The following is a 26290-nucleotide window of genomic DNA, read 5'->3' as shown; positions in this document are numbered from 1 at the left end:
CTAGGCAGGCACCCCACCCCCACCACTGAGTTACACACCAGCCCCTACTGTTTCTTTAAATTGTAAATGTCACATAATGTTAATTATGTCAGAGAAATAGATAAATTTGCTGTGTAGCATAGGGAAGTTCTTCTGGCAGAGTAGCTTGAATTAGGATAATTTTAATATCTAGATTAATATTAACCAATTATAAAATCATATCAGAATTAGATCCCTGTGAACAGAGCAGGAGTGATTAATACTCTTTTTGTGTGTGTGTGTGTGTGTGTGTAGGTTGAACCCTGGGCCTGTGCATATGAGGCGAGCACTCTACCAACTGAGCTACATCCCCAGCCATTTATAAAGACTCACAGATAAAAGTCCTTTGTTTAGAAACAGAACTCAACATTGTGTTTTCACTGAGCTGTTTTAAAACTCTTTGTGTACCCGAGACCGATTTGCCAAACCCAGACCCAGTGAGCCGTGTGGGCAGCCAGAACGGAGTTGCCAAGCAGCTTCCTCAAAGAGAGGGGCTCAGTGGTCTATCAGCATCAAGCTGAGGACACTCTTAGAGTGACTTTGACATAGCAGCTCCTGGTGTCCATGGTGTGACAGTTTCTGAGCAAAAGAGGGCATCTTTGGGGCTGGGGATGTGGCTCAAGCGGTAGTGCACTCACCTGGCAAGTGTGGGGCACTAGGTTCGATCCTCAGCACCACATAAAAATAAAATGAAGATGTTGTGTCCACCGAAAACTGAAAAATAAATATTAAAACAATTCTCTCTCTCTCTAAAAAAAAAAAAAGAGGACATCTTCTCCACACCAGGAGTGAGAGTCATCAGGCCCCGGGCAGTGGTCCCCGGGTCGGTCCATAGGATTCCATTCCACAGCCCATCCCTTCATCCTGTGGAGATTGGAAAGATGTCACTTTGCTACTTGGGATGAAATATTTTCTCTTGAATGTTGGGAAAGATAGATGTAAATATATTTTATCTGTCATATTTGAGATGATACCAATAGTGAGACAAAATTATTGAAGAGAACTGGACAGTAAAAAAACCTGTTATCTTGGCATTCTTTATAAGAGTGTACTGCGTGTGTGTGTGTGTGTGTGTGTGTGTGTGTGTGTGTGTGGCTGGGGATCGAACCCAGGGCCTGTGCATGCGAGTAAGCCTCTACCAACTGAGCTATATCCCCAGCCTAGTAGTGCACCTTTTCTTAAATTAAAATTATAATTATATGCATTTTGGACTTGCTTGATCAGACATGGAACACAGTTGGTTCCTTCAATACCAAGTGACATCTGATAGGCAATATGTCAGTCACTGTGTGTGCAAAGCGAATGTCATTGTCCCCATTGAGCACAGAGCCTTATGAGGAAGTCAGACATCAAATAGTTACATAAATAACTATAAAACTGCAGCCAGGTCAGTACCACCAGGAGAGGGCCATTGTGCACCCAGAACATAGACTGGGAGCCCAGCTGGGAGCTGGCTGAGGCACAGGGAAGGCTTCGCTCAGGAGGAGTGGAGGTGCACTGAGGTCTTAGGGTGATGAGAGGTAGCAGGACCTCCATGTGACCAGAACCCAGAGAACAAAGGACAGCATGGTGCCAGATGGGGTCGGAGACTTTACCAGGGGTTGGGATTTGCATCTGGAGCAGAGGGAGTCGGGTGCGGGCAGCACCATCAGATTGTCTTTGGCAGAGATCGTTCTGGAAGTGCTCAGAGAGTGCTGGGGAGGGCTGTAAGAAGCTGGGGTCTGGGTGAGAGGTGATTCAAGGAGGGGGGCACAGGGAGACATGAACGGCATGGGGATGCCGACGTGGGTATGGAGGACCCTGGTTCCCAGCCTGCCATGCAGGGCAGGCGATGGTGCCCTGAGAGTGGAGCTCCAGAAAGGGCCACCCTCCCCGGCAGCCAGCCCTCTGACCGTTTCTCTGCTCTCTGCTCTTTCACACAGGGTAACTTCTTTCAGAATATTGGTTCCATCACTCTGTTTGCTGTTTTTGGTACAGCGATCTCTGCTTTTGTAGTAGGTGGAGGAATCTATTTTCTGGGTCAGGTAAGAAAAACATCTTTGGAAGCCTTTGAAGATTCAGGAGCTTGTGTCGGGGGCAGGGTGGGCACCTCCTGGGCAGGGATTGCAATTTTTAGAGGAGATCCCAACTCACAGGAGATGTGGCAGTAGCGTGGGGACGTTTCCAAGGGTCCCCCAAGAGGCTGGACTTGAGTGAATCTCTCCTATTATCTTTCAAGTATTGATCTGATTTGCAAACTAATGTTGTCTTAAACTGAAACATCTAAAAATGAAGCAGAGTATATACCATCAAGATTTTCATTTGCTAACAGTTATCAGTTATGTTGTCTGATAGGTAGAATTGGTGTTGAATGTTGTTTTTTAATAAAAATTTACATTTTAAGTCAAATATGATTCTGAATCCGTTCGCTCAATTCTAAACAGTCCACCTGTAGAATTTTGTGCTCTGGATTTTCCACCATTCTGAGCCACTTCACAGTGGCATCAGTTGGGTGTTCTGTACTTTGGTTAATTTGCATTAATTGAGACCAGGTTCCTGTAGGTTAACACGGTGTGCATCCATGCATGCCCCCAGTTCTGTTTCTTTATTGTCAGGTTTGCCTGCCCTGGTGCTGAGAACTTAAGTTGAGGTTCAGGCACTGACTTGCTGGCAGGTTGTGCTTGGTGTGGTGGGGTTTTCTTCTCTTGGTAGCCAAAGCCCCTTCCACCTGATCCTCACCTTTAGTGCTGCCTCAAGGGCACCAGAATAAATCTGTCTGCCTTGCCACTTTCTTCGTTGCTCAGCTTCTAGTATCAAAGAGGAATAAACTATAGAGAAGAAAACTGCATGCAGTTAATTGGGCTTGGAAAATGTACCCTGTGTCCATACTTCTGTGGTCTGATTGAAGCACACTGTGATGGATGCACACTGTATCTGAAACTTAGTTTTCTTTATTTTTCAATTGGTTTGGGGACTGAAGATGAATGTCCTTATTAGTTGGTAACAAAGCACTAATGGACATTTTAGTCTTCTTGGCTGTTCTCCAGGGGTTTTTTGTGTCTGTGTGTTTGTGTGTTTTATTTTACAGGCTGACGTCATCTCTAAACTCAACATGACAGACAGGTAAATCCTTCACACTGTAGCTCCATGTGACTGCTGCTCAGGCTGGGAATTTTCTGCACATTGCTTCCTGGGTGTGGTACTTCTCTCTTTCCTCTCTCCCTCCCCACTTGCTGATGGTCTCTGCTTCAGAATCTATTCTGAATTAATTTGTGTCTCTGAGGTGAATCAAAATTATAGTGAAGATCCCTTTTGAGGGTATCTAGTCAGAGCACTGCTGGTGGAAACATTCGTCTAGCCTCGGCTCTGGGTGCCCAGCTCTGGTCGGTTCACTGTCCGCCCATCCCCCCACCCCACCCCACCCCTGCCCACATGCTGCACTGCTGTCCTTTTATCATTATTAAGAATTATTTTCAACGAATCTGTCTTTTCGGTAGCCATGATGAAAGGCTGCCTTCTTGATAGATTAGGAAGGAGGGGTGGTTGAGGTAGGCCTGTCATGGGTCCCTGTCACTCTGCAGCTGCCCCCGGGAACACTACACAGTGAACTGCTACCTAGGAGCCTATCCAGAAATCATCTCAGTCACTTAGCAAGCAGCAGCCCGGGTATGGTGGCACATGCCTGTAGTACGGTCACTCAGGAGGCTGAGCCAGGCATGCGAGCGTGAGGGCACAGACCCCATCTCAAAGAAAAAGAAGAGTGAGCCCTGGCAGCTGGGTCCAGGAGGTCAGACTAGCAAAGCTCCACGCTCAGTGCAGCTGGGGGTGTGTCCCCCTCACCTCGGTTCCTGGTCTGGCCTTGTGGCTTGCTGGGTTTGGCTTAAGGACTCAGTCCCAGGTCCTTAATACGCGCGGCTAGAGCTTCCAGACTGTAGCAGCAACCTAGTACCTTGGGACTAAAATTCAGAACCCTTTTCATGAGAAATGTGCCTCTGATGACGGGTCCCATCCCCTTTCCACCTCCACTGTCCCCCCTGCCCCCCGCACCCTCCTGAGACATGAGTATTGGAGCTCTTGTTGTGGGAAAGTCTTGATACATGAAGAAGTAGCCGGAGTCACACTCCTGTTCCTTAGGAGGCAGAGTAAAGCCCATCTGGTCCCTGGTCGCACCCCACTGACATGAGGGCAGGTGTCCTCATTCAGACCTTCGACAAGATTTGGGGGCAACTGGCTAGAGACGATGCTGCCGGAGTCACTTTTGTGAAATTGAATTGAAGCCATGGTTGGGGTGTTGGGGTTGGGGAGGGGAGAGAGTCGCCTACAGCCAAACGGTAGGAGCAGACCCACCCAGCCCCGGGCAGAGGGCAGGTGTCAGGTGTGGTGGGGGTGGGACGGTGGCCACTGGAGACACATGTCTGAGGGCTGCAGTGCTTCTCAGCTCCTCCACATAATGTGGGCCAGTGGACATGTGGCCCACAATGACTAGATGTTTGAAGTTTTTGTTTTGGTGCTGAGATTGAACCCAGGGCCTCATGTACACAAAGCAAACGCTCTCCAATGCACAGCACGGGTTAAAATTATTTTAAAAACTGGCTAGATTTGTAGTTTCTAGGTGTTTACAGAGAATGGTCCAGTTTTTGTCTTTATTTTGGGTACTGGGAGTTGAACCTGAGGACTTTACCCTGGGCCACATCCCCAGCCCTTTTTTTTTTGATTTTGGGACAGGGTCTCCCTAAGTTGTTCAGGGCCTCGCTGAGTTGCTGAGGCTGGCTTTACCTCCTTGACCTTCCCAAGGTGCTGGGAGGGCAGGTGTGTGCCACCGCACCTGACTGGAGTGGTCCAGGCTTTTGTTGTTGATGTTGTTGACAGCAGGCCATTTTCCCAAAAGCACACGTAGGCCACAGTGAGACCCACAGGTCACCTGAAGCAGCCTGTGCAGGGCAGAAAACACAAGATGACCCCGTGGCACAGGTGGTGGTTCAATGATGTTTCTGCTGGACAGAGAGCGCACCCTAAATAAAACCCCGGGTTTCCCACCACCCCAGGCTGTTTTCTTTAGCCCGGACACCGGCTTTTCAGGTGAAGGTTCGGCTTCGTGGGAAATCCAAAGGGAGTCTGAATTAGAGACAGACTCTAATTACCTTTAAACCAGCCCAGGGCGGCTTCCCTCCCGTACCCCCAGCCTCCAGCTGCCTATTACGATATCAAGGTTTATGAAGAGGCCAGCGAGAGAGAGGAGTCCACGCCAGGGAGTGGACTTTTATTGGGGAACAAAAAATTCTGGGGAAAATCCCATCCAATGAAGATTAAGTGTCCAAGGTCCGGTGAGACGATTGGGTCTTCAGGGGCTGTGGCCAGGCACGCCTCCACACAGACAAGCCCTCCGACCCGAGAAGGGTGGGGAAAGCTCTGGACACCAGGATGTGCGAGGATGGCCTCCCACAGTTTTCTTTGCATTTTGTTGATGTTGCTAACTTTTGAGGTGATTAAAATAAAGAAGACCCATTTTTTTAAGTTGAACTTGTAGCTCCTGGCCTTTGAAGACTGGGGCCTGTTGCTGCCCCTCACCAGTGCCCCTGTGGATCCTCGCTGTCTGCCTCAGGATGCCAGAGCGACTGTGCAGCTCAAGCTAGCGCAAACTGGTTTAGGTAAAAGAAAAAACAGATGAAGAAGTTTGTTGAGGAAGAAGTTTACAGGACCGAAGTGTCCCCAAGGTGATGGCATCTAGCATGACACCCTATGGGGACCACCATGTGGGAGTCTTGCCTGTCTGTCACTGCACCTTAGCCCAGACTCCCCCCCCCCAGGTTGGCCTGCTCCTTGGTGAGCTTGCCCTGGGTGCCAGGGCAATGGCTCCAGGCTCACATCACCTCTTGTCAGCATCCCTGCCAAAAGGGCTGCACCGCAGACCTCCAGTGATATTCTCATTGTCCAAGCTTGGGCCCCGTGACATGTCTAGAGCCGCGTGGTGACAGGAGTGGGGAGAAGGAGGTGTGGCTGTCACCAAGACAGGTGTGGGTGCAGCACGCAGCCCCACCCAGCCCCCAGCTGGCACCCACGCTCCCTGCCATGTTGCTGGGGCCGGGTGAGAGCGAAGGCCAGGCTGGGCTGCTGTGCAGGCTGCAGCCTGGGCCTCCCACTCGCAGGTGGTTGGGAGTCTCTTTTCTTCACGCCCCTCCGTGCCCTGCCTGCCTTCCTTGCACAGGTGTCAGAGCTGTGCCCTTCATGGATTCTGGCGACAGCAAAGGTGACAGGCAGCCTACATGCAGGTCGGGTGGAGTCAGAGCTGAGCCTGAGCAGGGACTGCTCTCTGGGGTCTGTCCTCAGGGTGCGCTGCAGGCTCTCCTGCCTGGATTCACACTCCACAGGGTGCTGCCGTGGAAACCCCAGGGCCAGAGAGAGAGTGACTGGGGGGAGAGTGATGAGCAGGGCAGCCAGCTGGGACCCCGTGGGCAGTCTTCTCGGGGCTGCTTGGTGATGGCAGTCCATGGAGTGCACTCTCTGCCCCAAGCTGAGTGTTGCTCCTTTCTCTCCCAGATTGCAAGCTTGGTGACAGTCTGGCTTACCACTCTGCTGCAGGGCCAGACCCCCCCCCCCCCAGGCTTTCTGTATTGTCGAGAGAAAGTGACTGTCGCAGCAGGGAGGGGACTGAAGCACTGTAGGCCAGTGCACACACCCAGGAGGAGCCAAGGGCCATCAGTAAATCATCCCGACTCCCTGGGGCCCGCAGGACCCCAGGGGACCTGGGCTGACTCCCTCACAAGCTTCTAGGTCTCCTGCCCTGGCCACCCACCCTGCCATGTGCACCTTCCTCTGCTTTCCCCCTGCCAGGCTTGCTCCCACCTTGGGCTACTCGATGTCACCTCTGCCCCCGTCACCCGGCCTGCCCGCTGCTGCTTGTCACGTAGGTGCTTGCGTACACAGGCTCCTGCTCTTCAGAGAGGCCTTCCCTGCCCCCTCAATCAGATGGGCTCTCACACCTCTCTCTCTCTGCCAGGCTACTGGTTCTCGCATCATCCCATTCACTTCCTGTGTCACACATTGCCATTTTCTAAATTTGGCCGAGTCTCTGGCTAGTGCCATAGTCACCTAGGTGGGTGGAGCAGGAGGGAGCTAGTTAGTCTGTGTTCGAGTCTGATCCTGCTCCTCGTTAGCTGACTGACTGGGTGAGCCCCTCACCCCGTCCGCCGTCGGGCCTCTGTAACCAGGCAGCAGCCGGGCTGTCTCCACACCCTCTGCGTGGGTGCTGAGGAGCTGTGTGCAGGGTGCCTGGGACAGGGCTGGGGCCCAGTGTGTGCCACAGGTAGCTTGCTTTTGTGATAATCCTCAGTGGCTGGAACAGTTCAAGTGGTGACCCGGTGACTTGGTGGAGGCAATTCCGTCATCCTGGGCACTGTCTGTGAGTCCCAAGGCCTGGCTGGGAGCCAGCACAGTGTTGGTGTCTGCCACCCAAGCCACCCCCTGGAGTCGCCCTGGCTTTTTTCTTTCTTTCTTGGTTTTTGTGCTACGGATCCAACCCAGGTGCACTGACCACTGAGCCACATCCCAGCTCTTTTTATATTTTATTTAGAGACGGTCTCACTGAGTTGCTTAGGGCCTCGCTAGGTTGCTGAGGCTGGCCTTGAACTCGCAGTCCTCCTGCCTTGGCTTCCCGAGCCTCTAGAATTACAGGCATGTGCCACCATGCCCAGCTTGGCACTTTCTTAGATATTGCAATCTGAAGACTGGCGTTGGTCACAGGTGGCACTAAGACCACCTAATGGCATGGGGCAGAGGTCAGGTCCAGCAGGTTGTGAACCACTGGGCTCCAGCTGCTCTGACTGGGAGGGCTGGTTGGTGTGTGGTGTTTGTAGGCAAAAGTCTTCCATCCAGCATTGGACAAAATAAAGTCACAGTGCTGCTGGGGACACCGGACCATTCCTAGCAGCTCCTTCTGGAATGGGCCTGACTTGCTCCACCTGCAAGGCCAGTCAGCAGATACAGTGGGCCAACACCAGCTCCTGTCAGTATTCCGGCTGGTGCACCTCACATTGTGTGAAACAGGCACTGACTGGACGCTTTGCTCTGTGGACCAAGCACATCGTGTTCAAGATTTCCTTCTCTCTTCTTCCAGTTTCGCATTTGGCTCCCTAATATCTGCTGTTGACCCCGTGGCCACTATTGCCATTTTCAATGCTCTGCATGTGGACCCCGTGCTCAACATGCTGGTGTTTGGAGAAAGTATTCTCAACGATGCCGTCTCTATTGTCTTGACCAAGTAAGTGGGTATCATAGAACCAACAGTCCCAGGAACAAATTGTCAGAAGTGGACTGGGGCATGGCTCACCAGACCTAGCATGCTCCAGGGCCTGGGTTCATCCCCAGCATCAAAAAAAAAAACCAAAAAAACATTTCAGCCAGGTGCAATGGCACATGCCTGTTTTCCCAGCAGCTTGGCAAGCTGAGACAGGGGGATTGCAAGTTCAAGGTCAGCCTCAGCAATTTAGTGAGACCCTAAGCAACTTAGTGAGACCCTGTCTCAGAATTAAAAAAAAAAAAAAAAAAAAGTTTCAGACATTTCCACGCAGCTACCTACTTTACAGTGGCTTGTTCTCTGGGTAGTTGGCTCACCTGCTGTGGTGCTCCATCTTTGTGCACTGACAAGCCATTCTGGGCCACAGGAATATATCAGGACCAGGAGTGACTAGGAGAATCCAGTCTTCTGAACTGTTAGTTGATGGTTTCTGGGCTCAACTTGTTAGCATCACTGAGGGTGCGTATTCAATGTGACATTTTCAGGTCCTACCTCAGTCTCTGATTCAGTTGGTTTGCAGTGGGTTTCAAACTTTATTATTTTCTTTTTTTTTTTGTAGTGGGGGCAGGAGGGGTTTCGGGGGAATGAACCCAGGGGCTCACATGTACTAGGCAAGCACTCTCTCAGCCAACCATCGCCCCAGCTCTTTATCTTTAAAACTTTATCCCCAAAACTTAATCTTGAGACAGCATCTTGCCAAGTTGCCCAGGCTGGCTTTGAACTTGCAGTCCTCCTGTCTGGACCTGAGTAGCTGGGGTGATAGGTGTGTCGCTGTGCTGGCCCCTCTTGGCTTTTTGTGTGTTCTCCAGGCTGTGGCGCAGCGGTCAGTTGAGGGATCAGCACTTGGGAAGCATTGTTGGAGACAGAAGCAACAGACAGGACCGGGGTGCAGGCTCAATGGCAGAGTGCTGGCTTTGCATGCCTGAGGCCTTGGGTTCCATCCTGGGAGCAAAAAAAAAAAAGTGATCAAGAGGCCCTCCTCTCCTGCTTCCCAGCTGTTGCACAAGGCCCTCGTTTTCATAGCCACAGGCGACCCACCTGCAGGTGCTGTTGTGTAAAGCTACTTTGAAAACTATAGATCGTTTTCAAACATTCACTGGTATTACTGCCCTGGTTGATAGGATCTGAGAAATTAAAGACGAATCATAAGATGTCAGAGTTCATACGTTGGAATAATATGGTATTCTGTAGTAGAGAGAGCCCATTTTCTTCCCTTTGTTGCTGGGGACAGAACTAGGGGGTGTCACACATTCTAAGCCAGTGCTCTACCACTGAGCCTTACATCCAGCCCCAACCCAGGTTTTGAAGTCAAGCTGACCTGGGTTCAAGTCCTGTCGATGCCCTCAGCTAGCTGTAAGACTCTGGACCAGCTCCTATACCTTTTTTTTTTCCATTTATTTTGGCAAAAACTTGTATAGTTTTATTAGAAAATTATCATAGAGCATGCCGTAAGACCTTTCAAAAAATCTATGGCAGCTGGGTGCCTGTACTGGAAGTTGCCTATAATTCTGGCTACTTGAGAAGTCAAGGCAGGAGGATCACAAGTTCCAGGCCAACCTGGGCAACTTAGTGAGACCCTGTCTCCAAATAAAAAGGGAGGGGTTGTAACTCAGTGGTAGAGCACTTGCCTGGCATATGTGTGGTTCTGGGTTCCATCCCTAGAATCAAAAACAAAAACAAATCTGGTGGCAATGAGGGTTTTTTTTTTTTTTTTTTTTTTTTTTTTTTTTTTGTGGAGGGTTACCAGGGATTAAACCCACAGTTACTAAACCACTGAGCCACATCCCCAGCCCTTTTTAAAATTATTATTATTTTGAGGCAAGGTCTTAAGTTGCTTAGGGCCTTGCTAAGTTGCTGAGGCTGGCCTTGAACTTATGGTCCTCCTGCCTCATCCTTTCAACTTCTGGGATCACAGGCATATGCCACCGTGCCTGGCACAGTGTGTTCTTATCTAAGGTCTATTCTGAAAGCCGCTTAGCTCTCTGGTGTTTACTTTTATCTCATATCCTGGTAACATATTGAAAATTTGTGATAAGGAATTTTGCCTGATTTGGAGTTAACATCATGAGTTATTTTTATACATTAGGAGCTAAACTGAATTGCCTCATCTCTCATTTATTTAAAGAGAAAAGATCTGTCACGACCTTTTCTGAGCTTTTCCAGGTCTCTGCTGCAAAAAGGCCAGAGATTAGGAGATATTTTGAAAAACAAGAGCTGATGATGTCATTGTATATAGACAAAGGTTCTTTCTTAGTGGAAGTGCCTTTGAGGCCAAGATCGCCTGTGGTGACTGTTTCCACAGTGGGATCTCTGGACTGCATGCATCCAGTTCCCAGCCTTCCTTCCCTCTGCCATCCGTAACACTGGGGCGACCCTGCCCCTCAGACGGCAGCTGATTGTCAGTCCTCTGCCTCTGGTGCCCGATGCTGCTCAGAAACAAGTTGGACTTGATGACCTTGATGCCTGCTGGGTGAAAGCTACCCCTAGAGAAGTGAACAAGAGGGTCAGACGTGGGAGCCTCCACCTTATATACAAAAATTAAAACCCAGCGGGGCACTGGCACACCCCATAGTCCCATTGCCTTGGAAGGCCAAGGCGGGAGGATTGAAGTCGGAAGCTAGCCTCAGCAACTTAGCAAGACCCTGTTTCAAAATAAAGTTTCTGCAAAGGGTAGGGATGTGGCTAAGTGGCAGAGCACTCTCCTAGCCATGCTCGAGGCCCTGGATTCCACCCCCAGTACTGAAAAAAGAAAGAAAGAAGAAAAAATTGCTAAGCCAGGAAGAACCCAGCTCCTGCTTTCATTTTTCTGGCATTCAGAGCCTGCTGGCCAGCCCTGGGTCTGCTCTAAATCCTAGTTGGTCTTTGGGTCTTCACCTCCTCTGTATAAAAAGAAAAGAGCCAGAGACACCTGTGTTCTGGCAGGCAGTGGAGAAGGGTGGGGCTGCAGGCCTGGGGTCAAGTATGATCCCCAGGTCCCTGTGGGGAACTGCAGATGACCTTGACCTTCCAAAGCACTTTTCTAGGGAGAGCCCTCCTTGGCCTCACATTCGTGAGCTAATAACCTTTTGGAAAAGACAGGAGGTGGGGGAGATCGAACATTCAGGAAAGTGGAAGACTGGTGTGAAGAGAATTAGTGTCTGAGAATCCTTGTTATGTTATTCTGTGCTGAGTCTCCACAGAGGTTTCCTGGGTGACTTGACCAAGCTGCCCTGTTGACAGAGATTTTTCTGCTTTCAAATGAAATGCTGATCCATGAAGCTGTATGGTGCTGCTAGAGATTCTTGATTTTATTTACTGGTTCAGCAAAAATGTACTGAGTGTCTTTCATGTGCTGGATGGTGCTTTAGACCTGGGACAGGTGGCAGTGGTCCAGGTGGACAGAGGCTTGGTCTTCAGGGAAATGATTTCCTGCAGTTTTCACGTGGTGTGAAGCAATCAGGCACCACGATGGGGTCAGTGTAGGTGTCCTGGGGGAGTGGCACTGACACTGGGTGCTTAGGGTCCATTGGAGATTTAACTGGGGCCAGGGAAGATGAAAGGTGACTTCCAGGGAGGTACCAGTGACAGTGTGGCCCACCTGGTTGGGAGATGAGGTCAGGTAGGTGAGGGAGCTAGGTCATACCTGGAAGACGGGGCTTCCTCCTGCGGAACTCAGCCCCAGCTGGTCTGCAGGAAGAGGAGGATGTCTATAGAAACTGGGGAGGTGTGACTCCGGGAGGGAGGAGGCGGGGAGGAGAGAGGTGTGTGGAGTCCTGAGAGTCCTGGGACTGGGTGGAGGAGGATGTGTAATGAATAGAATGGCTTCGTGGGAATGGTGTCCTCCCTTTGAGGACAAAACCCACAATTGAATTTTATGGCTTCTGACATTTTATTTAGTCTCTCAATTCTTCTTCCTTAAAGCCTCCTCAGTCCTCCCCTCGCCCTACACCTCTGACATTTCTTCTCTGGGCGGCTCCATTCCAGCCTGGCTTTTTGCTGTGGTCTCAGTTTCAGGGTCACTGCAGGTGTCTGGTATGAAAACCTGTCCCATCGTCAGGGTGAAACACTACCGCCTGCTGCTCTCCTGTCTCCTGCCACTGCCCCCACCTGTCCCCACGTCCTGCTCCTGTGTTGTAGCCGCACTGATCCAAGCACTTGAGTGTGTCCACTGCTTGGGCTCCCTGCCTCCCCACCCCCACAGGGTCCTTCCTCATCTCTTCTTTATCCTGTATCTAAATCCAGCCCACGTTTGTTCTAGAAGCTTCCTTGACTCCCCCCTCAGTGGGAGTTCCACGCCCATGCCGTGTTTCTGCAGCCCTCCCTGCCCCCCCATTCATTTCCATCTCGGGTTTCTCCTTCAGACTAGGGAGAGCTCCTGGGGGGCTGGACGCTGCTCTTATCGCCCAGTCCCCAGAAACTAATGCAGCACCCCAGGCACAGTGGGGGAACAGAGATCACACCTGACTGGCTGAACAGTGTAATAATGAAGGAGTAAGGAAATAAGCAAGAAATAAGTTTTAAGCTCTAAATTTCTAAGAACATTGTCTATAATATTTTAACTTTTTATTGATTTTTATTCTTTGAGGTACTGAGGATTGAACCTAGGTCGCTGTGTCTCTGGGCTACATCCTCAGCCTTTTAGCCCTTTTTATTTTATTTTTGAGACAGGGTCTTGCTAAGTTGTCAGGGCTGGCCTCAAATTTATCATCCTCCTACCTCAGCCTCCTGAATCGTAGGGATTGCAGGCATGTGCCACTGCGCCTGATGTAACATTTTGACTTCGTTATATTATCCTTTATTTCCTAGCACAGCTGAAGGTTTAACAAGAAAGAATACGTCAGATGTCAGTGGGTGGCAAACATTTTTACAAGCCCTTGGCTACTTCCTCAAAATGTTCTTTGGCTCTGCGGCACTCGGCACCCTCACTGGCTTGATTTCCGCATTAATATCCTTTTGGTGTGATCCAGGGTGGGGTCCTCTAGTGGCACCCATCGGGAGCTGGCTCTTCCTGCTCCTTCGGGGCCAGTTTAATCAAGGTTTTATTTAAAGGAAGACATGTTTAGTTTTGGTGTGAGAAATACTCTAGACTCAAGGAATTAAAATTTAACATATGAAATTTAGGATATCACTTTCCAAGCTTAACAACACCGTGCACTGTGGAGTCATCAGGTGTGACCGGGGACTTTCTCAGCTGTCAGGATAATGACTGCATTCCGATGACTTTCCTTGTCGGCTGTCTCAGTTCGCACATACAGAATATTGGAAATGGGATTTCTTCAAAAATATGGAATTGACAGAATCTTCCCAGCTGAACGTGATTGGAAAGGGCCTTTGGAAGTGAGCTCCGTCTAAGTTATTTGCACTGATTTTGTTGCTTAACAACCGTGAGCTTTTCCCGCCAGAGCAGAAAAGAGGCCTGTCAAGGCAAAGGCGCCTCAACTGCCGTTGAAAATCCATCATGTTTAAAATGTGAGCCGGCACCAGGCCATTCTGCACGCGCCGAGCCGCCAGCCCGGACGTGGCCACCTGGCCCTCTTCCACAAGCAGTTTGTTTCACAGATGGCCGGAAGACTCTTGCCTGGAGTGTTTTCCTGCCACTCTGTTGAATTTTCCCATCGGCTCCTCTGTCCAGAAGCCTAAAGCTCTCTCGAGGCGGCTGACAGCTTTTCATATTGTCCCAATAAACAGAATGGGCAGGAGAGCGAGCCTTCCTGTTCAGCGTTTCCTGCACGCTGAGCTGCTTCTCTGGAGAGCACGTGTGTAGTGAGGCAGAGTGATGGGTCCCCAAGCTCCGTCTAGGCCCGTGAGCAGCACGGGAGCGGACGCCGACTCCCTCCTTACACAAGGCTGTGGTACAGAAGTGTGCAGGGACGGGGACGCAGTCCTTCACCTGGGCCCTGAGTCCCTGGAAACAGGCACCCATTGACGGTCCCATCTGAGTCCTCCTAGGAGGGGACGGTGGCCCAGCATTGTGGCCTGTCCTCTGTGTGTCTGCCGCCCAGACTGTCCTGTCAGCACATCTCCAGTCCTCTAAGTCAGCATTTTTTAAGTAGTTGATTTGAGTTGATTTGAATTTTCCCCTATTTATCATAGGAATTTGTACTTTTTGGTGTTTTATCAGTTTCCCATTTTTATAACAATAGTCTCTGCAAATGAATTTCCCACAAGCCCCGTGGAGTAGGAAGCATCCGTGATGATTAGTTTGCCGTTGGAGCCTTGGGATGCTCAGGTCTTTCATTTCCTTTATCTACTTCATACATTTGGAAAGCTGCAGTTCTGTGACTTCTCTATCAGGAGTCCCTGGTTCGTTTTCCTTGACGATTGCCGTTTACGTGCTAAAGCACATTGACTTGAGGAAAACGCCTTCCTTGGAGTTTGGCATGATGATCATTTTTGCCTATCTGCCTTATGGGCTTGCAGAAGGAATCTCACTCTCAGGTAAGTGACAGACCCTAGAAATACTATGGCAATGGCCTATTGTCCTTCTGTCGAAAAGTTTTTCACTTAGGTCGCTCTCCATCATGAGAGGCAGAGTCAACTCAGAAGAGATTAAGGCCTAAAGAGGGTTCATGGCCTAGAGATTCAGGCCTGACCATCTCCAGGGCACAGCCATTTGGGGTCTTTACCCACCTTCTTTCATTTAACCACCAGTCTTAGGGGGCTCCCTTGTAGGTGGGTGGCTGTGGGAGGGAGGTACTGTGAGGATCCCTGGTATGCTGATGAGAAACCCAAAGCTGACAGAAATGAAACGTGTTGCCTGAGGTCAGAGCTGAAATGGGCAGAGCAGTGATGCGTCGTAGTTGACTCGATCCAAGAACCCATGCTTCTCTAACCTGGTCCCTCCAAAACAGGTCATCGTGAAACCACATACCAAGGGCTGTTCAGAGGCACAGGAAAGTGTGACGTGATGCTGTCGCTGTGGGCTGTACTGGACACAGGGAACCTGTATTCAGGGTTCCATTTTGTTTTGTCTTTTGAGATGTCTGTGTTCCCCAGACTGGCTTTGAAGGCAGCATCCTGCCACAGCTTCCCAGGTAGCTGGGACTACAGGTGTGCTCCACCACGCCCCAGCTTGGGTTCCACCAGCCCCGTGGAGTAGGCTCTAGGAAGTTAAGTCATCAGCTCAGAGATGCACAGGCAGTAAGCGGTGGCCCTGAGCTGCAAATGCCCTTTCCCTCACCCAGGGGAGGAGGGTGTGTGGTTCCCGGCTGCGGAGATGGCTCTGGGATGGGATTCTAGAAGCCCTGCTCGCAGCTGCAGGAGGGGTGGCCCCTCACAGGTAGTGCTGCTGGAGCCCTCCCCCTCGCGTCAGGCATGCAGGGCAGGCCTTCCTCCCAGCGGGAGGTGAGCGTGAGTCCGCTGAAGTTTTTAGGGCGCTGGCCTAGAGATGGAGGCTGTGCTGGCACCTGGAGCCTGGCTCCCCTTCCCCTGTGTGAGGGGCAGCTGAACAGCGGAGAGGGAGGGTCTGCCTTGACCCCACCCTGCAGGCCCTTCAGAGGCCTTGTTCTGGAAGGAGCTCCTGCTGGGGGCTGGCTAGCTCTCTCCACCCGGAGGCTTTTCTTTTCTGTCCTTTCTTGTTTTATTTTAAATCTTGGTCCAGGTCTGACTCACCTGTACTAAACGTACCATTCTAAGTGTACATTCTGTGAATGTTGACAACCATATGCAGTCACATTGCCACCACAGTCAACGTGTGGAACGTTCCATCTCCCCACAGGGTTCCCTGGTGCCCTCTGGCTGACAAGCCTGGCACTCCCTGACCTCCTGGTCACTGGAGCTTCGCCTTCTCCACACGGTCTCAGGACTCATTTCCTTCACTTGTGCTGTTCCCGAGAAGCGTGTGTGTTCTCGCACATCAGTAACTTAAACGCTTCTTGGCACCACAGTCTGCTGGCCATTCACCGTTTGAAGGACATTTGGGTCTTCCTTCCTTTGGGACTATGAACGTGTGTGCATGTTTTTATTTAACTTGGGTTAAATACCAGGAGGAAGGTTGTGGGTCATATGGTAAATATATATTTTGCTTTGTTAGAAACCTGCCAAGTGTTTTTCAAAGTGCTGTATCATGTCACATTCCCACCAGGATGTGACAGAGTCCAGTTCCTTGATGACTCTTATTTTAATTTTTAAGAAGCTTATCCCTCCCAGAAGAGGCATGGCCATTGGATTTGGATGTGCCTGGGTGTGGTTCTCTGGGGATTCTGCTGGGAAGCCCCCTGGAGATTTGGGGGTTGATAGTTTAGGTGTGCATAGCCTTCATGGAATTGGTGATTTCTTTACCTGTTTTTTCAGTTTTTCTTTTCTTCTTTCTGCCCCCCTGCTGGGACTCCAGTTATGACTGCATGTGTGCTACTGGCCCACAGTGTGCTCTTTTTTTTTTTGTCATACATATATTTAAATATAGAGATACTATTTATATATACACATACATATACATATGTGATTTATTTTAGTTAGTTTCTACCAGTGTGTCTTCAAGTTCACTGATCTTTTCTTCTGCCATTTGGGTATCTGTTAATCCTATTAGTGTATTTCTCATTTTAGCTATTGTGTTGTTTCATCTACAGAAGTTCTCTGATTTTTGTTTCTTTTTTTTTTTTTTTTGGTTTTTTTTTTTTGGTAGATGGACACAATACCTTTTTTTCTTCTTTCTTTCCTTTCTTTGTTTCCTTTCTTCTAAGAATTTAACCCAGTGCCTCACACATGCCAGGCAAGCACTCTGCCACTGAGCCACGACCCCACCCCGTTTTTATATCTTTCATTTTTCTCTTTATCATGCTCATTTTTTCTTTGTATTCTTGAGCATATTTATAATAGGTATTTTAAAGTGCTTCTTTACCGATTCCTTCAATCTTTGTCAATTCTCGGTCTGTCCTATCAATTTGTTTGTGTTTTAGGGCATGTTTCCTGTTCTTTGCTTGCTATTAATTTTCTATTGGAGGCTGGTCATTATGAACTCAAGTTTAAGATTTTACTGTCTTTCTTTATATGGTTCTAGACTTTTTTGTGTGTGTGTGGTGCTGGGGATTGAACCCACCCTGGGCTACACCCCCAGGTGTCAGGATTTCTTCCTTACAGTCCTTTTGATTTTGAGGCAGGGTTGCCGGGGCTGGCTTTGAACTTGGAATCCTTCTGCTTCAGCCTCCTGAGTCTCTGGAATCACATGCGCCATCACCCCTGGCCTGGGGTCAATCTAAACTTTGTTAGGACAGTTCCAGAGAAGCAGTGCTAACTAAAGCAATGCCCTGCTCAGTCCTTGGCCTCTTGTCCCATGTGCTGAGACATCACTGCTCCAGCTGAGGGGGAGGCAGACGGCTCTCAGGCCTCAGGGATTGCTGGGCCGGCCTCTCAGTGGTCCTATCCTCAGCCTCTCGGAATCTCATCCTGGCAAAGGCTTCAGGGGATCTTATGGAGAATCGCAGAGCTTTTTCTGTGCAGTTACCCCAGCTCCAACCTCCCAGAACCTGCCGGGCTCTCCGTGGCCTTGCCCTCCTGGAGTCTCAGCTGGGAGCTCTTCTTAAGTTCAGCCACCACACCTGGCTCCATCCTGGCTGTTAAGTACCTGGCACAGGGAGAACCCACGTGCAGTGAGGTTTTTAATGGTGTGGGTGACCCGCCTTTTCCCTCTGCTGGCCATTGCCTGGAGGAGAAAGCAGGGGGGAAGGGCTGCTTTCCCTGGAGGCCTTTTGTGACCTCAGGGCTTCGTTGTCAGTCCTGAGTCAGTTCAGCTGGATAACTGCTCCTGGCATCTGCCAGCTTGTCTTTTCTGAACTTTGGTGCTTACTGAACATTACGTGTAAGTCACGGCCCGCCTACCTGTTTTTACCTCTGGTTCTCTAAATTATCCCCCTGCCATTAGCACTGAGTCCATGTTGGGAAGATACATTTTATGCATCCATTTAGGGAGTGTTTTTCTTATCTTCTGTCCAAGAGGCACTGTTTTCTGATCAGAGGGAAGTGGTTCCTTGGGAGTTGCTACAGGTGCCGCTGGACAGCCGCGCAGGCCAGGAACATACTGTCAGCCCCGGGAAGGGCACTGCTCTCCTGCACTTTGCCTTTGGGCTGTGGTCATCTGGGTCTTCAGAGAGAGGTTGGATGGAGCCTCCAGATCACTCTGTGAGAGTGAAGATTCTCACTGTGGAACACCGTGCAGCCACTTACTAAGTGTTGGTCCGTTTGCACTGCCGTGGAAGGAACTCCAAGACGCATTGTGTCTCTGCTGAGTTTGGTTTTGGTACTAGATTTAACTCGGGCACTAGCTGAGGCTGCCTTTGAACTTGCCATCCTCCTGCTTCATCCTCCCCAGTCGCTGGGATTGCAGGTGTGTGCTACTGTGCGCGGCCTGCCGGCTACCTACTTTCTTAAATGATTTTGCCCTTCTTCTTCTTCTTTTTTTTTTGTACTGGGAATTGGACTCAAGGACACCACTGAGCCACGTCTCCAGCCCTTTTTATTTTTCATTTTGAGACAGGGTCTCACTAAGTTGCTTAGGACCTCGCTAAGTTGTTGAGGCTGGCCTTGAACCTGATTCTCCTGCCTCAGCCACAGCACCTAGCTGATTTTGCCTTCTTAAAGAGGTAAATGTGGGGCTGGGGCTCAGCGGTAGAGCACTTGCCTGGCACGTGTAAGGCGCTGGGTTTGAGCCTCGGCACCACATAAAAATAAATAAATTAAATAAAGATTTAAATAAAGAGGTAAATGTGTCAGGATTTCTTCCTTATAGTATTTTTTTTAATAGCCATGGCATTTATCTCACAAGAGTGAGCTTAGGTCACCCTGTTCCCCTGTGGTGTTTTTCCAGCCTGTACAGGTGGCAGCTGCAGTGGATGGGGTGGTCTGGGTGGTGGTGGGACCCCTTTGCATAGGGAGGGATCATGGGGAGACACCTGAGCTGTCCCTTGGGCTCTGGTGTCTCAAGCTGGCCCAAGCTCTTTCGTGTAGCCCAGAACTTGACATATGCCCCACCTGGCACTGCCCTGGGTGAGGCTCTCTTCCCCGTGGGCGGCCCGTTTCCAACATCAGTAGGTCAAGCACACAGGCACAGCATCGTCCGGACTCACTTCCCAGACTGGGTTTGTTTATTCATACAGGGAATTTTAAAGATTTGAATCAGTTGCTGTCTTTAAAAGTTGGGAAATACCCATGAGCAGCAGATTCCCGGCATCTAAAAACACAAGCAGGAAGATTGGCCTACTCCGGGCCGCCAACCCTCCGGGCTGCAAGCCCTTGGTAAAGAGGCCGTGTCTGCTGGGCGTGATGGCGCAGGCCTGTAATCTCAGAAACTCAGGAGGCTGAGGCAGAAGGATTGCAAGTTTGAAACCAACCTCAGCAACTTAGCAAGGCCCTACATAATCAGTGAGATCCTGTCTCAAAACATTAAAGGAGGGGGGCTGGGGATGTGGTGGTTCGGTTTTTAAGTGACCCTGGGTTCAATCAAAAACGAATGTCTTCTATGACCACCCTCCCACTGTCCACCTCCATCCTGCTGATTTTTTTTTAATTTTTTTGTTTTAGGGGGACACAGTATCTTTATTTTTATGTGGTGCTGAGGATCGACCCCAGTGCCTCCTGCGTGCTAGGAGAGCGCTCTGCCACTGAGCCCCAGCCCCAGCCCCGTTGCTGACTCTTGATTCTTATTCTTTGTGTTGTTACTGGGGATTGAACCCGGGGTGCTTACCACTGAGCCACATCCTCAGTTCTTTTTACTTTTTATTTTGCGATAGTCTCACTAAATTGCATAGGCCCCGGTAAATTGCTGAAGCTGGCCTCAAACTTGCGAACCTCTTACCTCAGCCTTCTGAGTTGGTGGGATTAGAGGCATTTGCCACCCGCCAGCTTATTCTTTGGTTTTCAGTGTGGCCCCCAAGGAGTGTTGAGTAAACAGGCCAGCCAAACCCTTCTTTGCTGAGCCTGTCCCCCTGAAGAACGCTGGGGCAGGATGGTCCTGGGGTCGGGCTCTCCCAGTGGTCAGTCCCGAGAGAACTTCCGCATTCTGTGTCAGGTCCGACTGCCCGCAGCCTTGGCTTTCTAGAATAGGTATTTGACGTCCACTCCTATGGCCGTGACAGCTTCTGTCTGTGGGTGGAATGACGATCGGGTGTGAGGTGACTTGTGTGGTGACTTCAGCGTGGCTCGGGCTCCTCTTGGGTTGACTTTTACATCAAAGTAAGAAGCACAAAGGCCTGACCTTGCAAGAGGATTGACGGTCCCTCTTGAAGTCAGCTGGTGGAAAGAGCCCTTTCAAAGCTGGGAGCCAGGGTCTGTGAGCATGGGACTGAGTGGCCAAGGGGCTGCCAGCGCGGCACCCGGCACCCAGTCTTCCAGCTGAGGTGGGGTCCAGGCCACCCAGTGCTCCCTCCCTGCCCTTTCTGCATGGTGTTGCCTTTGTCTGGTTGATTTGCTCTTGTGCCGGGGTTGGACCCAGGGCCTTGCACCTGTGGAGCCTGAGCTCCACCACTGAGCCACACCCCCAGCCTGTCCTTTGATGGCCTCAGTGCCTGCATTTTCTGCAGGATCAGAGGGCTCAGCTCTCCCTCCCAGTATGGAACAGGACTTAGGGAGAGGAAAAGTGAACTTGAGAAGAACTGAAGTTTCTGTTGTGCTCACTCTTTGTCCAGTAGAGCCATGATTCAGAGGGACGCTGAGCTCCAGCGAGCTCCTGCCCCGACAGGGCAGGTGAGGAAATCTGCCCCTGGGCTTCCTCCCCGGCTCTCGGGCCTCGTGGGAAGTGTTTCTGGGCTCTTCCTGGAGGGAAGTGAGAGAGCAAAGGAATTTGCTGTTTCTTTAGAGAATGAGGGGACGAAGCGTCCCAGCCCCTCTCACCAGCCAGCAAGCACCTGGGCAGTTCAGAGAGCAGGGCTTGCCAGGTTTCTTTAGGGCGTTGCGTGTACACTCAGCTCAGCAGCTGGAACGTCTGCGACACAATCCTGTCGTCTTCACCCTGTACAAATGGGAAGGTAGTTTAACTGACTTCTGCTTCTCCAGAAGGGCACAAGTTGAGTTAAAACTTTTGTTATAAAATATGACTTGCAGTTCGTGCGTTTTGGCATCTTGTTTGATGAGTTTTTTAATGTCAGCATCCCTGCTTGACATGGAGACCCCTTTCCTGCTGCCTGGGCAGGGGTGAGCTGAGAAGAGTTAGAGCCAAGTGCCTAGGAGGGGTGCAGGGCAGGGGACAGACTGGGCACTCAGAGCCTGAGCAGCACAGGCCGTGGGCCGTGGAGAGCTTTGAAGAAGAGATGTGTCACCTGCTTAAACATGGGGAATTCAAAATTAAGGGGAAGCAGTTAAAAAGCCCCCCGAAGCTGCCCCTTCTCCTTGTCCTCAGGCCCTGTGCCGCCCGAGCTGCACCTGCCCCACACCCCTGGATGGCCGTGACGGTGCGCACGTGCTGGGGCCGGGACTGTGGGGCACTTTGCGTGGCCCGTGTTCCCTTGCCCCCTAGCAGTTCACGGGTGGGTACTGTAGTCCCGGTGCCCGCGAGCAGACAGGCTGCAGGAAGGGAAGAGCTCAGCCAGCGCCAGTGCCGAAGAGCCAGGGCCTCGGCTCCCCGCAGCCCTGGGAGGCCTCGGGGTTATTTTCTTTTCCTTTTTCCTAAAGCCCTCGTGCCCCGGGCTCTGGGGCATCCAGGAGTGTGTCGCCTGACTTGGGCGCCCCGTGGCAGGTGCTATTCTGCCGCTCATGTCTGTGCCCCTCTGTCCCTCTCCAGGCATCATGGCCATCCTGTTCTCTGGCATCGTGATGTCGCACTACACGCACCATAACCTCTCCCCCGTCACCCAGATCCTCATGCAGCAAACCCTCCGGACCGTGGCCTTCTTGTGCGGTGAGTCCTCCCTGGCGGCTGGCGCCTGGGCCCTCCAGCCCTGATGGGCTTCCTGCCCTGTGGTGGGAGTTGGTGGAGATTTCCCTGCAGCAGAAGCAGAACCTCCACCAGACGCTGGGCTCCTTGCCTGTGCTGTCGCCCTGCTGTGCACCGCTAGGGCCAGCCTCGCTCCTGACAAGTGGGATATGCAATGTATTGAAGGGACGTGTCCAAAAACTTCTCCTTGGAATTGGTTTTGAAGAGGGTCAGATGCCCAGAGCTGTATAGGAGAAGAGTTTGGGAGATCCTGGGTGAGCTGAGCAGGCTGTGAGCCGGGGCTTTTCAGCAGATGGGCATCTTGGGTTTCTAAGAGAGGGACACTGTCCCTGCATTCCCAGGTTCGTCCAGGGGGCCCTTTATCCACGGGCCATCCTGAAGGATGCATTTGGGGGTGTCACGTGCTGGGCTGAGCTGGGCTGGACCGTGAAGAGCTGTTTCAGTTTGAGCTCTCACTTGCCTCCTCCCTGGCTCATCCCTGGAGTGAAGGAGCCAGTCACACTGTCCCTTTACACCAGCCCTGAATTACTGTGCCCCAGCTGTCATCACCAGTGTCCCCTGGCACTTCAGGGGCCTTGTCTCATTCTAAAGCAGTAGTTCCCTGTGGTGTTCCAGGAGGGAGGGCTGGCTATGCGGAGGCAAGGAGGCCCAGGTGAGGCCTGGTGGCCTTCTGCCAGGAATTGGCGCCGGCAGCCAGGCCTCTGTGTCCCAGGGCCGGTGGGTGTTTATTCCACAGTATTCCTCTCCAAAAGCCAAGGCTAAAGATTCTGACCTCATCCTCACAATTACAGGAACCTAGAACAAAACATCCATCAAATTCTATTTGGCACTTATCAATCAGATTGGCAACTTTTAAGCAAATTGGCAAGTTGGTGATATTCAGTTCTGGCAGGGTGAGTGGAAATCAAGCTGTGGGAGGGGAGGGGCTTCTCTTGGAGAATCTTTTGCAGTTATCTGTCTGAATGTAAAAGGCACGTACTCTCTGGGCCAGGCAATTCAGTCTTCAGGAATCTAACCTGTGTGCAGGGGTGTGGTGTTGTAGCTTGTAATATCAAATGGAACTTGTCTAAGTATTCATCTGCAGAGGGTGGGTTAACTGTGATACACCCAGGACTAGAATTTAGACTGCCAGGGAAAAGGTAGATATGAATGTTCTAAATGTGCCAATTTGGAAAGATCACAAAAATGTTTAATAGATAAGAAAAAAACCTTCAAGTAGGATAAGGGTGAGTATATCGTTCAGCTTGTGGACTCACTTTAAAAAGATATACATTTCAGGAGGCTGAGGCAGGAGGATTGCAAGTTTGAAACCAGCCCCAGCAACTTAGTGAAACCGTTTCTCAAATTAAAAAAAAAAAACAATTTAAAAGATATATGGGGCTGAGGCTGTGGCTCAGTGGTAGAGCGCTTGCCTAGCATGTGTGAGGCACTGGGTTCGATTCTCAGCACCACATATAAATAAATGAATAAAATAAAGGTCTTTATATCTAAAAAGTATATTTAAAAAGAGAGAGAGAGAGATACATTTGGCTGGGGTGTAGCTCAGTGGTGGACAACTTGCCTGTCATGTGTGAGGTCCTGGATTTAATCCTCAGCATGCACCAAAAAAGAAAAGATTCACGTTTGAAGAAAAAACATTACTGCAATGTTTTTAAACGGTTTTAGTGCTTTATGATGTTCAGCTATTTTAAAATATAGTCTGTGTCTCCCTGGTTAATCGGCAGTTCTGGAGGTCATCAGGGTTTAAGCAGGGTGCCCAGAAATTTATAAAGTGCTTTTTCTTAAGATACACAAGTGACTGCTGGCCCACAGGAAGTCAGGGCTCCTTTGCTCTGTGGAAAGTCAGAGCTGGAAGGGGATCTCTTCCTGAAGTCCTGCTGGGCTCGGGCTGCTCTCTAACCTACAGCAGCAGTCAGTATGTTCATCCTGTCACTTGACTGTGGCACTGGCGGGGAAGTTAACCAAAAGCCCTTTCATGCTTGTCATCTGGCGCCTGCAGCCATTTGCTCTGAACTCTTGCCACTTGGCCGCTATCAGGACCCTTGCTAAGAACAGTGCTGAGCACACGGGCAGATTCGGTTTATCATCTTCCCCTGGTGGGAGGGTGTTTATTTAAGTTCGTATTTGACAGTTGACTCATTACTTTGGGAAATCCTGGAGAACAGCCCATGTAACTAGTGTGACAGAAAAGAAAGAATCCAAGCACAGTTTGACCAAAATATTGGTTGCAGTATTTTCCAGAAAATGAAAAAAAGTGCCTTATTGGCTCATGACTTCTGCATGTTTGCTTAATAGTTTTGCGCTGTATTGGAAGAAAATAGTTGGGGCTGAATAATCCATTCTTTGGTTTGTTTCAGAAACATGTGTGTTTGCATTTCTTGGCCTGTCCATTTTTAGTTTCCCTCACAAGTTTGAAATTTCCTTTGTCATCTGGTGCATAGTAAGTATTTTCCTTGTTTTTTTTTTTTAATTTAAATACTTATTTGTAGATCAATAACATGTTCTGGATTCATTTATGTAACTGTTAACTGTTCAGAGTCAACAGCTACATAGACACACTTCTGTTTTAAAGTCTCTTTTGTTAAAAATCATATACAAGGGGGATGGGGTGGAGGTGGGGGGATTGAAATTAAGTGGCTGAGTAATCCTGGAAAAGGACTTGTACATAGTTTTTAATTTTCAGTGCACTTGAATGTTACGGTCTCTTCTAAGAAGAATAAACTCATATAAATATTTTTTCTTTTTTTTTTTTTTTGTGGTGCTAGGAATTGAACCCAGGGCCTTATACATGCAAGGCAAGCACTCTACCAACTGAGCTATATCCCCAGCCCAAATTTATACAATTTTATGTTAGGTGATAAAAGCAGACTTCAAAATTGATTATGCAACCAGTTATAACCATGTATGTAAGAAAATACTGATGGGGCTGGGGCTGGGGCTCAGTGGTGGAGTGCTTGCCTAGCATGTGGGAGGCACTGGGTTTGATTCTCAGCACCACATATAAGTAAATGAATAAAATAAAAATCCATTAACATCTTTTAAAAAATTAAAAAAAAACTCTCATAGTACATTTTTCTTTTAAAAGAAAATACTGACAAATGTTCACAGCAGTTGTTAAAATGGGGATGATTTTTTTTCTTTGACCTTTTTCTGGAAAATTTATAATGGATGTATACTGCCTTCTTACTGCAGTTTTTTTTTTTTTTTTTCCAAATGTGCCTATTTATAAGCATGACCTTAGATAGTGGTTAAAGTAAAGATTACCAGACCCTGGGTGGCTTCCTCAGAATCACCCAGGGGAGTTACCCAGGTGATGCTTATGACATGGAAACAGGGTTATAATTGGGCTGAGGGTGGCAGTAAAGCAATTAAAATATTCCTTTAAGAAAGAAGAGAGGGGCTGGGCCCAGTGCTGCACATTCCTGTAATCCTAGTGACTCATGAAGCTCAAGCAGGAGGAATGCAAGTTCAAGGCCAGCCTCAGCAACATGGCAAGACCCTGTCTCAAAATAAAAAGTAAAGGGCTGGGATGTGGCTCAAGTGGTAGTGCACTCGCCTAGCATGCGTTCGATCCTCAGCGTCACATACAAAGATGTTGTGTCAGCCAATAACTAAAAAATAAAATATTAAAATTTTAAAAAATAAATAAATAAATAAAAAGTAAAACAGGGCTGGGCACATGGCTCAGTGGTAAAGCACCCGGGGTTCAAATAAATAAGGAAAAGCGAAATGTAATCATCTACAGCAGAATGGAATCCTTTTTGGGACTGGGAGGGAGAATAAATGTTTAGCATTTGAAAGAAAGGTCCAGCTCCCTCAAGCATCTGATTCAAGTGACAGCAGAGACCGCTAGCATGTGGGCATCTGGCCAAACACCTCCAGGTCCTTGCCTGCGTTTCTCCTTTGGTCTCTGTTTCTCCAGTTCGGGCTCGTCCCTCAGCCCAAGGCCCAATAGCTGATCTACACTCTTAATTCCTAATTTAATCTTTTTGGGTCCCTCATTAATTTCAAGCATTTACAAGACACTCCTTCCTGTTGGAGTGTGGCATATTGTTTTTTGTTAACGTTTATTGCCAGTTCCACTTAAAACCCAGCTATTAGGAAGCAGACTTTATTAAAGCACTTTTACCTACCAAGTGCAAACTGGTAAGGACCGCCTG

General features: G+C 49.6%; 1 protein-coding gene across 1 annotated transcript in view; it reads left to right on the top strand.

The window, feature by feature from the left end:
• Positions 1–26290, top strand: part of Slc9a8 (solute carrier family 9 member A8) — a 75883-nt gene that overhangs the window by 37891 nt on the left and 11702 nt on the right. The window contains exons 6-12 of the mRNA XM_026390943.2: positions 1941–2042; positions 3086–3120; positions 8111–8254; positions 13076–13214; positions 14602–14707; positions 21978–22094; positions 24488–24570. Coding sequence (XP_026246728.1) covers positions 1941–2042; positions 3086–3120; positions 8111–8254; positions 13076–13214; positions 14602–14707; positions 21978–22094; positions 24488–24570 — 726 coding nt within the window. The remainder of the gene's footprint in view (positions 1–1940; positions 2043–3085; positions 3121–8110; positions 8255–13075; positions 13215–14601; positions 14708–21977; positions 22095–24487; positions 24571–26290) is intronic.

Source organism: Urocitellus parryii, chromosome 6 (genome assembly GCF_045843805.1).
Source record: "Urocitellus parryii isolate mUroPar1 chromosome 6, mUroPar1.hap1, whole genome shotgun sequence".
NCBI lineage: Eukaryota > Metazoa > Chordata > Mammalia > Rodentia > Sciuridae > Urocitellus > Urocitellus parryii.
Note: the sequence above shows the minus strand (reverse complement) of the source record. Positions and strands in the feature narration are given on the sequence as shown.